Source organism: Genypterus blacodes, unplaced genomic scaffold (genome assembly GCF_046128005.1).
Source record: "Genypterus blacodes isolate CSIRO-AG114 ecotype Tasmania unplaced genomic scaffold, CSIRO-AGI_Gbla_v1 ptg000032l_1, whole genome shotgun sequence".
NCBI lineage: Eukaryota > Metazoa > Chordata > Actinopteri > Ophidiiformes > Ophidiidae > Genypterus > Genypterus blacodes.
Genome location: NW_027466845.1, coordinates 4,111,709 through 4,125,416, shown reverse-complemented (window position 1 = coordinate 4,125,416; position 13,708 = coordinate 4,111,709). Strand labels below are relative to the sequence as shown.

Here is a 13,708-nt window from a genome sequence, read left to right as displayed (position 1 = left end):
ATATTCGCACCATTTTATCTCCTCATCTCCTTTATGTTTATTTAATTGGGCTTTTGTCTGTCTGAGCCGCTCTGTAATGACATAAATTGTTAGAGTACATGTCATTGTGTCTCTGATACGAGCTCATAATGGATCAATCATCATTCAAGAATGTAACATAATTGCTGTATAATAACAACAACTATGATAAAGACTTAAACTCGTGTGATAAGAGTGTGTGTTGTCCATGTTCAGGTAAGTAATTTTGAGAACATAAGAGCTATAATTGAGCTAATACAATGACACACACACATCCGTCAGTGATAGACGCCCTCTGGTGGCGCAGCAGACAAACAGCAGCCCCCTTTATGTTGTAGATTTGCATAAAGTATAAATACATTATCATCAATAGAATCAGGAAAATATTGTGAGTAACATGAATGAAAATATAAGACTGCAACTGGAGTTCTTTAATTCAAAGCTGAAATTATGAGCACATCTGCATTTCAATCAGCTCTCATTTGTTGTATTGCCACTGGATTACATCATCATTACATCACCGTATAAAAAAACAATGGTGGCATATCCATGACTTTAGTAAAAAGGTATAAAAACATCTTAAATAAGCAGTTTACCTTAAAACGTGATAAGACACTTTGATAAAAATAGGCAGTTGTTTATATGATCGTGACAATTTTGAAAGAAGTTATCAATTTGAAGCAGATAATTGATCATCTGCAACTGATATCGATTTAAAAACAGCCTTCCTGAATGTTGACTATTGATAATTAAAGATAATGTTTCATTCAGCAGCGCATGTGGTTCATTATACCATGGAATAGAGAAGCTGTCCCAAGCTGACGCCGGGGAAAATATGATTTCAAATGTCCTGCAAACTGATGAAAACATGAAGATCAATATCGTTATCATCGTCAAATCATTCACAAAAGGTAGCCACAAAAAAACAGTCATTATTAATATGAAGTTATTACAAAAAACAGCTTAGAAAAAGTGCAAAAATGTAGAATCAAGGTGTAGGAGTCTCTATTTTGGCAGCATCTTGTGTCGGCAGCCTGGTTTCACACTCTATTCATTCAATAGTATAAAAATACACCTCTACACACACTATAAAGCCTATAATAAAAGTGAATAATAAGCAGAATCTTCTAAAAATATCCAGACCTCATTTCCATCTAAACACAGAGTTCGGCGTAATGACACTAAACAGCATCAGGCGTCGTTATCTGGGCTGAATGTGTTACAGAAGCCTTGAAGGTCTAATCCACTAAAACACAATGTGACTGCTGAGGACGTGATTATTTGGCTGATGAGTTACAAACAGAAGCAGACAAACGGTGAAGTGGCATTCAGTCTTTTCTTCTTATTGTGTCGTCTCTTCTAACGCCGGCTTAGAGCTCAAAACCTGTTTGACTTTCCGTGGCCTTACGTGTTTATCATGCTAACCCTGCGCCTAACAGAGCACAAAGGATCACCACATGAAAGCCACTGACCGACTTCCTCCAATGGGACTTCAATAACATTAGGAGAAACTAACAAAATGGCCTGTTTGTTGACTACACCTGCTGCAACAGTGCTGTTTGGACTCCCCCGTGTGTTTTTTGCTCCGTCGTAGCCGCTAGCTCCGCGAGCCGCTGAATGAAACAAACAACATTTCTTTGCTGGGGGAAAGAACGAGACAGGGAGGAAGAACAAGTCAAATTCTGTGGCTGCAGCTGCGGTATGAAAGAGAATCTTTCAACTGCCACGCAGATGGGCCTCTGGGAGGAGTTATTTAGAGGAAGCTGTCCTTCACCTCTTCATCGCAGCAGCCCAGGCGCTCAGGGTTTTGGGTTTTTAAGGACGGAGAATCATCGTGGGACAGGTTCCTCAAGCAACGCTGAAACCAAAGGGGAGAAGGAAAAAGAGTCAAATAGCAGCACGTCTCTTTCTGTACAGACTGAGCCAATAATGTCAATAATGGGCCCAATAATGGCTAATTAGCTATAGTGATCGGAACAAACCACTTGGCTGTACGGTTCCAGCAACATCAGCAACAAACTATGACTTCCTGTTTCACCACTAATGCTTTTGAGTAGATTAAATGCTCATTTCAAGTTTAGACACAGCATGAAAATGAACAAAGACACGTAAAGACTGTGATGAGATGTGAGGAGATGTTCACTATCTGCACAAAACATGCTGAGCTCCAATAGAAGGTAATGATTTATAACAGTTTGTAACCTAAACTTGTGCTGGAGTCGCTTACACACATGTAGGCGACACTAATGACCTCTAATAATGCTCACACTGTTTCTAGGTCTCTGTCACATGCTGTAGGTCATGGGGACGTTAGGCAGGAGTGTGTGTGTCCTGTGTTGAGGATTAATAACATCTCTGTTACTGATTAAACTGTCATACGGTTTAAAATCCTCTATATTGGCTCCTAGTTTCAATCCGGAGCATAGCGGGTTGATTTAATCCCACCTTCACTCTGTTTCAGTTTTTCCTTGGCTACTGCTGCTGCCTGGGTGTGTTCCATTTCTCTCAGTGCTGCACTTGTCGTTCACTCTGTGCCTAGAATACACTCCGAAATCAATAACCTCAACAGCTGAATCACTGCTTTTGTCATCCAGATGAAAAGAGAGGCTGGTTTGTTAATGTCAGCAGACTGCCTGAGCCGGAGCCGGAGCTAAACACATCTGTGACAGGAAATGATCCAGGATTAGATGAAGCACAGACGTTTACTTTTCAATAGACACGTTCAGATTGGAGTGATAGTAATATCTTCATCATGGCGGCGAGCGTTCGCATTCCCGGCTCGATGCAGGGAGACGTGCGGCTCCCGGCTGCGTCGCCCTGAGGAGCCCGTCTCCGGTTTGTCTTTCCTGTCGTCTAGAGGATTAGCAGCGGCTATTAGATCTCACCGCATCCCAATCCCATTGCACATTTTTTGGTTAACAAAGGGTAATAAGCGAAATATTACGTTTCACTGCCAGCAGGGTGTTGCCATGACAACAAGCCACTGATGTCACTGTGAAGGGGTGACTCTCGTCAAGCTGCACTGCCTTCGGTATCCCAGAATCCTCCTCTTTTCTTCCAAGGCGACCGCGGGCCCCCTTTCCCCAGGTATACACCTCCCCCTCTGTGGAGACAAGAGAGCAGGGAGCCGGTCACCATCTCTGATAATACACACACACACACACACACACCTCTCTCTCTCTCTCTCTCTCTCTCTCTCTCTCTCCACTCCACACTGGTCTGTCTCTTCACCTCTCTTCTCTCTCTCTCTTTCCCCCTCTCTCTGTTCTCTCTCTTTCCCTCTCCTCTCCCTCTTTCCCCCTCTCTCTCTTTCACTCTCCCTCTCTCTCTTTCCCTCTCTCTCTGTCTCTGTCTCTCTCTCTTCCTCAGTGTCTCTCGCTGTCTCTGTCTCTCTCCCTCAGTGTCCCTCAGTCTCTCTCTCTCTTTCCCTCTCTCTCACTGCCCCCCCCCCCCCCCCCCCCCCCTCTCTCTCTCTCTCTCACTGCCCCCCCCCCTCCCCCCTCTCTCTCTCACTGCCCCCCCCTCTCTCAGCATAATAGATCCATCTGCAGGTGGCCAAAGCTGAACAAAGCTGTCCCCTGACAAAGAAAACCTGCAGGCAGAGCTGCCACTGCTGGCTTCTCCCCAGGGAAGACAATCAGCGGCTCCATCTGACATTTTCACCCTCAGCTATGAGATACACACACACACACACACACACACACACGCTAAAGAAACATAGAGACTTTTTTTGGTGCATGTTTTTTCCCCTTAGCTACAAATTCTCCCTAGTTTACATCACTGAGCAGCATTTTCTTAAGTAATCTGCATTTTAGATGACTTTTGAACACTCCAGGTAGCCATTACTTTCAGTTTTCACGTACAGTAGCAGCGTTCTTCCGTGTGTGTGACTCTTGTCAAGCTGCACCACTTCACTTTGGTATCCCAGAATTCTCCATTTCTCGCAAAGGAGCTGAACCACAAACATCTGAACTATGCTGCATCGGCTCAGAGCTCAGCCGAACCCTGTTGTGTTTTTTAACACTGCTGCACCCTAAAGCCACTTCAGTGAGTCAGCAACAGTGAGGGAGAGTAAGGAGAAATACACTTGGTTGATCTATTATCTGACAATGTGGCTAATGAATGTAGAATTATGTGACAGCAAACTCAAAGCTCAGAGGCTTTTCCTCTAATGGGCCAAAGAAGAAGGATTTCAAACGAGTCCCTGTTAGAGGAGCTCACACACACACACACACACTCCACACTGGTCTGAGCTGGATCTCAACACACAGCACGTTCTTGTGGAGAGGAAATGGTGAGCCACAGAGTCACGGTAGTTAAAAATTAACCTTTTAAATAATAAAGAGGCCTTTTGGAAGGGAGAGCGTTAAGCAAAAGCAGAACTTCTGTATGCTGCATGATATAAGAATTACGTTGTCGGCAGGATTCGAACCTGCGCGGGGAAACCCCAATGGATTTCTAGTCCATCGCCTTAACCGCTCGGCCACGACAACTTCATGTGTGCCACAGAGATCCATCTGTACAGCGAGCACAGATCCCATAAACCTCCATCGCTCACCTGATCCGATAGCTAAGGTGAAAGCGTCTCCACAGGCAGCCAAGGTGATCCCCTGCAGCCCGGGCACCAGGTATGGTACGCGGCCGCTCCGCCGAGAGCTGCAGCCCATCTGGCCGTGTTGGTTACTGCCAAAGGTCAAACACTGACCTCTCTCTGAACAAGCACGGCACAAAGACAGAGGATTACAGGATTACACACTTTCACTTTAAAGGTTACAACTTCATTTTCTCTTGAAATTCATATCAATGTCAAATTAACTGAGACACTAAGTCATAGGAAGAGTTGCTTGTCAGCCTTATTTGTCTTCTCTTAATCTACTGAAGAGGCGTTAACATGTTGCTACAAACCTTTTACTCATTCCACAATAAGCAGCTGCAGTGTAGGAGGCAAACTAGAGAGAAACACGTCGCTGTATGAGCTTCAAACCTGTAACAGCCACAGAATGGGCCGTCCCGATGTCGATGTAAACGATCTTCTCCGTGTTAAGTGGAGCCGACTGCACAGGCGCGTAAGAGAGGACTTCCTCCACCTGATTGGAGGGGTTTGGCTCCTCACCAGCCGTTATCTTATCCAGCCCCAGCTTGTTAAACCTGACAACAAAACAAAGGAGTAGTTTATGTTTAAGATGGATTTCAAACAGAGCACATTTATGCTGTGAGAGAATTTGACTTGAGTGAATGCTTTGGGAGCTTATGAATGGTTGATGAGCTAATGTTTGTGCTGAAAACAATTTGCCGTTGTCGGCAGGATTTGAACCTGCGCGGGGAAACCCCAATGGATTTCTAGTCCATCGCCTTAACCACTCGGCCACGACAACATGCTTCATACTGCAGACCAAACAGAAGAAATGATTTTCCTTTAATGAGCCAGACAAGAAGGATCTGAAATGCGTCCCTGGATCTGAAGCCAGCATGTTCTTACTGGGAGGAAACAGTGAGTCACAGTCTCAACATAATTAAAAATGAACCTTTCAAATAATAACAAAAAAAGCCTTTCAGAAAGACAGAGTTCAGGCTGGTAAGTGTGTGTTTACGTTCTGCACTAATAGCAGTGCTTTCAGCTTCCTGCGTGATTAAAGAGCTGACGTTGTCGGCAGGATTCGAACCTGCGCGGGGGAACCCCAATGGATTTCTAGTCCATCGCCTTAACCACTCGGCCACGACAACCTGCTCAAATATTGGTCCAGACAGAATGTATCGTCTGCAACTCCTGCTGCTTGTTTGCTTGAATTCATGTACAAACTCCCATTAACATTCAACTTCACACCGGTTTCTAAACTCCATCTGTGTGAATGTTACTAGTAGCAGGAAGCAGCTGAGTCTGAGCACGGCTGTTTCTGCTCTAACCTGAACTAAAAGCTGTTTACACATTCTCCTCCTACACGTACGCTTCTTCTTCACATCCGGCCACAAAACCTTTATTTTTTTTTAACAGCGAGAGATTAACAAGGAGACGAAACTGTGTTTGTCATATTATGGGAATGCCGTCTCACAGGATGTGCACACCGCATAATCTCTCAATCCTCCACCGCCCACGTCAATAAAGATTCTTAAGGTCTGGGCCAGTCGAGTGGGATTTGACACAGTTCTTGCCTTGTTATTAAAAGTGAATAAGCGCGTTAAACTTCACTAAGTCACACGTTTACATACTAGTGTAGACTGAATGGGAGGGAAACATATCCTACCTGTTGCTTCCACATGCCAGAATGTTGCTCTGGGTGCTGATAATCATGGAGCAGTCGACCCCACACATCACCCTCTGGGCCTCGAAGTCCACAGGCACACACACCTGCTGGGGAGAGTTGTGTGTGTCTTGGGTGCCCAGCCCGAGGCGACCTTTCACACAGGGGGGAGGGGGGGGGGAACAGACAGTCACAGTCACGATGATGCTGAGATGCTGCTGTCATAAATCACACACCTGATAGAGATAACAGTTCAACTTTACTCTACCATTGTCTCCTCTTCCCCAGGCGAATACCTCCCGTTCATTGGTCACAGCGAGCACATGAGAGGCGCCGCACGACACCTGAACCAACTCATAGCCGAGGAGGGCTTCCACTATTTTGGGCTGGATCACAAAAACACACAGATCACATCCCTGTAGATTCACTGGAAGAGTACTGACAAATACTCGAACGTCTCCATGAGAGGGTTAACATACCTGTGTGACATCATTAAAATTACCGTGTCCCAGACAGCCGTTACTTCCACTTCCAAACGTCATGATAATGCCTCTGTCTGCAGAACGAATAACAGAGGGAAGGATCAGAGCGACTCCCGGTTCATGAATGTAAGTGTATTGTTACGTGGATCAATACAATCCAAATCTAATCCATATCCAGGAAACACTAATCTGCTTCACAAAAGAGGAAAAAGTGATGAAAGAGAGACGACTGAGCTGAGAGAAGAAGTCTTTTTATCCCCGCTTTAATCCTGATGGAGCGATGACAGTGAGAGTGTGTGAGTATCAGTGAGTCACAGTTTGAGCTCAGGAAAAGCTGTTGCTTCCAAAAACTGTCAAACGTGGAGATGACAGCCATTCAAACGACTGTATCTGATCTAAAGTCCAGTCAAACTTCATCATATCCCCACTTTCCTATGCGTCTTCGATTGCCGAGTCGGTGTTTTGCATGAATTTACTGCAGGGTGTGTGCATGTGGGCATGAAGGAGAGAATGAATATTGATTTCCTATAGCGGCGCCGCACTGACTGAGGCTGAGTGGACATGGATGTGATCCCCCGCCACGCCTATCCAAAGAGAAACGGCCCACCGACCTGTCATGCAGGTGGTAAACAGATCGCCGCAGGCCACCGACTTGATGGTGACGCCGGACTGGCCCTCCAGAAAGCGAGAGATGAACTGAGGCTGCATCTGCTCCACCACGCCGGGCAGGCTGGGCTCAGAAGACCCCACCGACGGAGCCTGAGACAGACGGGGATTAATAGGGGTGAGCGGCGAGATAATTAACTTTGATGAGGGCGACAGAGTAAGAATGCAATTTATGTCAAATGAAGGAGCGAGAGAAATCAACTCTAGGACACTTTGGCGTACACAGACCTCCCACGTAATGAGGCGGCCTGACTTGGTGACCCCCATTTTCTGGGTGCGGCCCAGAGAAACCTGCAGCACTTCGGTGTTGAGCATGGGCAGGCGGAGAGGCGTGGCGATGCCGCTGCCCCAGGTGTAGACGGCAGACAGTGGGAGGGAATGAAGCGTCCCCGTTCCTAAACCTCCTGACGCATCTGTTTCAAATAAAATCAGCATTCTAATATATGGAGAAAATGTAAAACAACTGGATCTGTTATGAATTAATGCAATAACGCGCCTGACCTCTGGATCTGTTGCTAGGCACCCTCCCTCCCGCTCGACCGTGAGGCCCGGCGTGCATGGCCGGCTTTTCGATCCTGCGCATCTTGACGTTGCCGATGTCGGTGTAGAGATTCAGCAGGGGCCGGATGCAGATGGGAAGGGCCATGATTTCATTGAGCTGGGGCCGTTTGGATGGATCCAGGTTGAGCATGTTGAGGATGAGCTGCCTGAGCTCTGGGCTGTATCGGTCTGAGATCGGAGCAAAAGTGCCGCTCATGATCTTCAAAACAAGGGCGGGCAGATTCTGGACGGAAAACAGGAAATGAAAAAAGGAAAGAAGAGAGAGCAGAGTTATTTATTTGAATCAGTATCTCCGGGTATGAAACCGGGGCAACCATCTTAAAGTACGAGTACAAATAAAAGGTTTTGCGTACGGCCGCTTCAAACGCTCTCTTCAGGCTGGCGAGCTCATAGAGCACACAGCCCAGAGCCCAGATGTCGCTCTTCTGGTTATACGGCTTTCCCTCACACAGCTCCGGAGAGATGTAGCACGGAGTACCAACCACCTGCGGAGATGAAAAAAGGAGCAGCTCTACTTGTTGTTGACATATTGTAAGGATGCCAGGTTTCAGGTGAAGGTTGGAGCGAACCAATCAAAAGGCACGGCCGTGTCTGCTCACTCACCGTGTAAGCTTTGCTCTTGCTGACAAGTATCTTGGAGATGCCGAAGTCTCCGATTTTGACGATCATCTGGTGTTTGTCCAGGAGAATGTTCTGGGTCTTCAGGTCTCTGTGCAGGATTAGTTTGTTGTGCACGTGGTACAGGGCCAGCAGGATCTGCACGAAGAAGTGGAGGATGGTGTCTTCATCCAGCAGGGAGTTACAGCGCTTCTGGATGTAGTCAGCCAACGTTCCGCCTGAGAGAAGAGAACAGACTAGACCAGGAATCCTTACAGACTGTTAGAAGTTGTCAGAGAGAAGTTCCATGGTGGAGTCAAAGACAAATAGATCTTCTAGTGTATCAGCCGATAATCCAATAAACAATAAAATAAAGATAATTGAAGATGAATGCATGAATAATGGGAAAAATGGAACATTAACTTAAAAAAGGTTGAAATCTGATCCGTCCTCTTTGTCAATCCTCTTGCTGTCACATTGTCATTGTTGTTACCTAATCACCGTGTCCCTGAAGGGAGCAACACATGAGGTGATGTCACTGGGGCTGACAGAAGACGGAGAAAAGGTTTTACAGCGCCCGTGCAAACAAAACCCAGGGGAAAGTGATAGCCGTGTGTAAACGCTGAGCCAAAGCCAGTAAAGCTGCGACATAGAGCGTGATCAGCGTGGGCGTACCTGGTGCGTACTCCATAGCTATCATCAGGGCCTTGTCCTCCAGGAAGTTCTCATAGTACTCGATGATATTGGGGTGGTTGAGCAGTTTCAGCACCTGACACTCGTTCTGAGCTGACAGGCGCTCGTCTCGTGACATCTGCTCCACCGGGATCTCCTTCAGGATGACGAAGGCCCCGTCGCCGCGCCGCCGGCACAGGTGAACGATCCTGACAGGGGAGGGAAGGAGGCGGAGGTTACTGGTGAATACTGCAGATGCTACAAGGACATGGAAGGACAAGGCTGATAATTGGTTTGTTGTAATTATTAAAGGGAGATTGTGTCGCCCAGTGAGGAAAGTCCTTCATTTAAGAGGAAGAGGAGGGAATGACTGAAGGTTAATGAGTTATGAGACATGTGGTGACTGTTAGTTGATTCAATAGTTCTTCTTAATGTGCTAAAAGTCTCGTGTTTTTGCTTTGTTCCAATAAGAAGGTGTTTTGGCTTGATTGATAAGTTCTGAGCCTGAAGTATTCGCCCCAAAAGTGAGTAGATCCATAAAGTTTCATTTATTTCAATGATTAAAACTTTCAGAGCTCACATAATGCTCACCAGATGCTGAGGACAGGAGAAAGAAAGAAAGAAAGAAAGAAAGAAAAAAAGAAAGAAAGAAAGAAAGAAAGAAAGAAAGAAAGAAAGAAAGAAAGAAAGAAAGAAAGTGTTTATTAGCTAAACCAACATCGCAGTAGAATCCTTCGCTCTCAGCTTAACTCGTACTATCGGTTCCATTTTGAGAGAAACTGGGCCGAACTTTTTGTTTTTATACTTCGGGTTCCGACGCTCGGCGCCTTTACGCAAACAGCAGAGGAGGGACTACGCGGTTGTCATGACTGCGAGATAAGTTACAATAAAGTGGAAGTAGTGTGTTTTGTTTACCCAAACGCTCCTCTTCCAACAACTTTGATCTTCTCATACTTCTCCATGGATGCAACAAACGTTTCCGTGGTCTCCAGGCAACATCCCTACGGGCAGCAACGAGGGACAGAAAGGCGAACAGGAAACTAAACTGTCACAACGAGGCTCAGAGGAATAAATGGCCGCTGGTTAACTAAAGAGAAACGAGCTTTTAGAACAGAGAGAAAGGGACAATAAGGCTGACAGAAAGAAAAACAAACCACAACACCACAAAAATACCACAAAATAACTGTTTATTATCGAATTCTGTTGAAATCTGCTTTTGTTAAAATAAAAATAAAGAGTCAGGATCAATAAACCAAAAGTCTTGAATCCAAGATATAGACTAGAATTATTAGTTATAAACCTTTTCTGATGAAGCTAATTGTTAATTTAGTGAAATATGCCGCTTTAAAACTTAAACCTTAAACCTAAAATACTACACAACCACACAACAACTACCAAAAACAGACTCAAATGTATTGTACTCTAACACGCCATATTAAAGCAATTGAAGTAGTTGAGTACAGAGAGTGAAGCAGAGAGTGTGACAGTCTGGGCTGCTCTTCTCTGATGCTGCAGGCCTCCATGCAGACGCCAGATGATTATAAAGCTCCTCCGCCGTGTCTGAGATTGGCAGGAAGGAGGCTGCCTGGGTGCTTCTTCTTCTCCTCTCTGCCACCAGCAGCATAATAAACGCTTTGTGCTCCCTGACAAAGCCTGCCTGTGTTATGCTCAACATACCTCTGCTATTATCCTCAATCTGAAATAATGACACGTCACCATAAACAGTGATTGTGGCGTAACTGAACTTTTTTCCTCCGCAATGCACCGTATTTGAAAGAGATAGCCAGAAGGGGAGATAGGGCGAGGAGGGGCTCTAACAGAAATGGTACGCTCCGTCTCAGGGATATAATATCTCAAGTGAAGATGACATGGAGCACCTCTGCACTTCCTCTGACACACCTCAGACCAGCCGAGTGACATATTTGGCCTCACGCTACGTCTATTGTCTGCATGAGATCTGCCAGAAGATGCAACAGTCACAGTCCAGGAATGTGCAGTGAGGTGGATGTGTGTGTGTGTGTGTGTGTGTTGTGTGTGTACCTGAGGCCACAAAGCATTACCTGCATTACAAACCCACACAGTAAGAGGAAGTAGTGGGTGAGTGTTACACCATCATTGTATATTGCTCAAGGGAGACAGACAGACGGACAAAAACCATCGTCTTCCATCATTTGGTGTCAGATCTGTTTCTCTCACATACCTGAGGCTGTCAGGAATTACAACATGACAAATTCTAATCACTTTCCCTCCCAGATGTGGACCGGCTGCATTAGGAGGGTTTGATGATTAAGACACACCTAATGAGGGTTAAAAGTTTAAGTCCTCCTTCTCACCTGACAACAAAAGAACAACAATGAGGAACCAGGAAACTTTGGCATTAGATATCAATTCTTGCTGTAATTGTAAGGTGTTGAGTTACTGGAAGCTCCTTTCTCAATTGTTAGCGTCACCTTTCATGTTTTCAATATTTTTCTCAGTAGCTACTTGGCAAGATTTGATTGGTCCTGGACTGACATCTATATATTGTCATGGTAACACATTTATTTCTTCTTTTGCTGTTTTCTGACTGTTTCTCTCTCACAATCACATAAATTCACATCTACTGACTTTAAATTAAATCACAATAGATAGATAGATAGATAGATAGATAGATAGATAGATAGATAGTTTCTAACTAAGTGAAGTGGCTGTTGGTTCTTCACATTATGTTTTGCTGCCATCTGATGGTGTTTGTTTGTATTATAATTACTTTGCATGTGATTGTCTCTTCCTGACACTAGGGGGCAGACACACTTCTACCAAGCAAGAACCAAAGATGTTACAGGCATAATAAAGTTGTTTTGAAAACATTTGACGCAGTTTCTGGTTCATGTTTATGATTTATCAATGCCATTTTTAGACAACTTAATTATAGAAGAAAATAAAACAAATATGTGTATGTAACGTAGTGCATGTCTCTGTCTCTGCCTCTGTACAGTGTGTGTGTGTGTGTGTGTGTGTGTGTGTGTGTGTGTGTGTGTGTGTGTGTGTGTGTGTGTGTGTGTGTGTGTGTGTGTGTGTGTGTGTGTGTGTGTGTGTGTGGCCTGAGCTGTGTGTTGATGAGTTGAGACCCCCCCTCACTTCCTTTCCCCCGCTGAGCTGCAGGGAAGGAGGCCAGCTGTGGGGGCCCGGAGCTATCCTGTGTTTATGGAAAGACTTATAGGCGACCAGGAAAGGAGGGTGGGGGCTTCTGTCTGTTTGACGTACAGGATCTATGCTGTTATGTTCTCAACACAACAAAGATATGCACTCTTATGCTGGCATTCATATATATATTTACACACTAAGGTGTTCCACAAATAGGACTAGACTAGGAAACTGGAGATCCAATTACTGGTTTGGGTGTCTGGGGTTGTTGGGTTGCAGCTCCAATAAACTTTATTCTCCCAACAGCCAACACTTTGACCTGAATTGATCGAGCCCCAGCTGTGATCCATGTGTGGAAACTATCTGCTCTGCTTTTCTTGAATCTGCTCTCCTGCACCAGGTCTGAATTTGTGACCACAACCAACAAAACCAACGCACTGCAATCCAATACAACCCCACGATACAATACAACCTACGAAGCAAAACTAAATCCATCAGAATACTCAGGAAGGTGAATCAACATGAACACTCTTATTTCCTTTGTTATGCATTAAAGCAGCAGTCTGTAAGATTGTGGAGTGGATTTGTAGAGAAACTAACGAGAAATGATGTAAGACAAATAAGTACCCCAAAAGTCAATTACAATATTGGGACACATTGGGACACATTGGGACACATTGGGACATTTTGGGCATCTTCAGCTATGATGTCATGTAATGCCATATGGGGCAAGGAACATGTGATGTCATTTGGGGTGTGATGTTGTGACGTCATGATGTCATATGTGACGTCATGTGATGTCATGTGATGTCGTGATGTCGAGACATGTCATATGAGTCATCTTGAGCTGTGGGACTACTCATGTTTCAAATGTATGAATGGAACTGTGTGTTGTCTATTTATTGTTATTTATGATTTATTTATAGTTGTTTATTTATAGTTTATTGTTGTTATTTATTACTGTTCAAAGATTCACGCACAGCACAAATGCATTTCATTGTATTATCTTATACAATGACAATAAAAGCTATTCTATTCTATTCTATCTATGATGACGAATGATTGACGATTAAGTGAGCCCCCTAGTGGTATCTATTGGTACTCGTTATGGCCAAAAGTTTCCACTTATTCCGATTCCAACAGTAGGAGGCGCTATAGAGACATAATAATTTCACTAGAGCACTAAATCTATGAAATTGTATCAGGATAAGAGGATTTCAGCTATTTCTACAAAAAAGGTATTTTAAGAAGTTACAAACTATGGATTAAGAGATAATAACAACAACTTAAACGTCTTATAATTTATGAGATTGCTTTCAATATATTTATTCAAGTATTTTCAATTAC

The 13,708-nt window shown here is 44.6% G+C and overlaps 1 protein-coding gene and 3 non-coding genes across 5 annotated transcripts; all 4 read right to left on the bottom strand.

Moving 5' to 3' along the window:
• Nucleotides 1–434: 434 nt before the first annotated feature.
• Nucleotides 435–10,284, bottom strand: nek8 (NIMA-related kinase 8). Of its 2 annotated transcripts, XR_012961474.1 has the most exons (15): nt 10,151–10,284; nt 9,239–9,444; nt 8,570–8,802; nt 8,320–8,451; nt 7,907–8,189; nt 7,634–7,818; nt 7,351–7,498; nt 6,737–6,813; nt 6,526–6,643; nt 6,261–6,411; nt 5,003–5,166; nt 4,577–4,729; nt 2,963–3,121; nt 1,793–1,876; nt 435–1,658 (listed from the first exon to the last, which is right to left on the bottom strand). XR_012961474.1 is itself a non-coding variant. In XM_076145908.1 (14 exons), the coding sequence occupies exons 1-14, from the start codon at nt 10,195–10,197 to the stop codon at nt 1,848–1,850; spliced, it is 2,085 nt and encodes a 694-aa protein (XP_076002023.1). In that variant the 5' UTR covers nt 10,198–10,284; the 3' UTR covers nt 435–1,847. The 2 variants fall into 2 exon arrangements, 1 of the variants encoding a protein (XP_076002023.1); XM_076145908.1 differs by having other exon boundaries at nt 435–1,876.
• On the bottom strand, nt 4,430–4,511 carry trnas-aga (transfer RNA serine (anticodon AGA)). Its single transcript has one exon. It is a non-coding gene; the product is annotated as a tRNA-Ser (tRNA).
• On the bottom strand, nt 5,312–5,393 carry trnas-aga (transfer RNA serine (anticodon AGA)). The gene has a single exon. It is a non-coding gene; the product is annotated as a tRNA-Ser (tRNA).
• On the bottom strand, nt 5,661–5,742 carry trnas-aga (transfer RNA serine (anticodon AGA)). Its single transcript has one exon. It is a non-coding gene; the product is annotated as a tRNA-Ser (tRNA).
• Nucleotides 10,285–13,708: the final 3,424 nt, after the last annotated feature.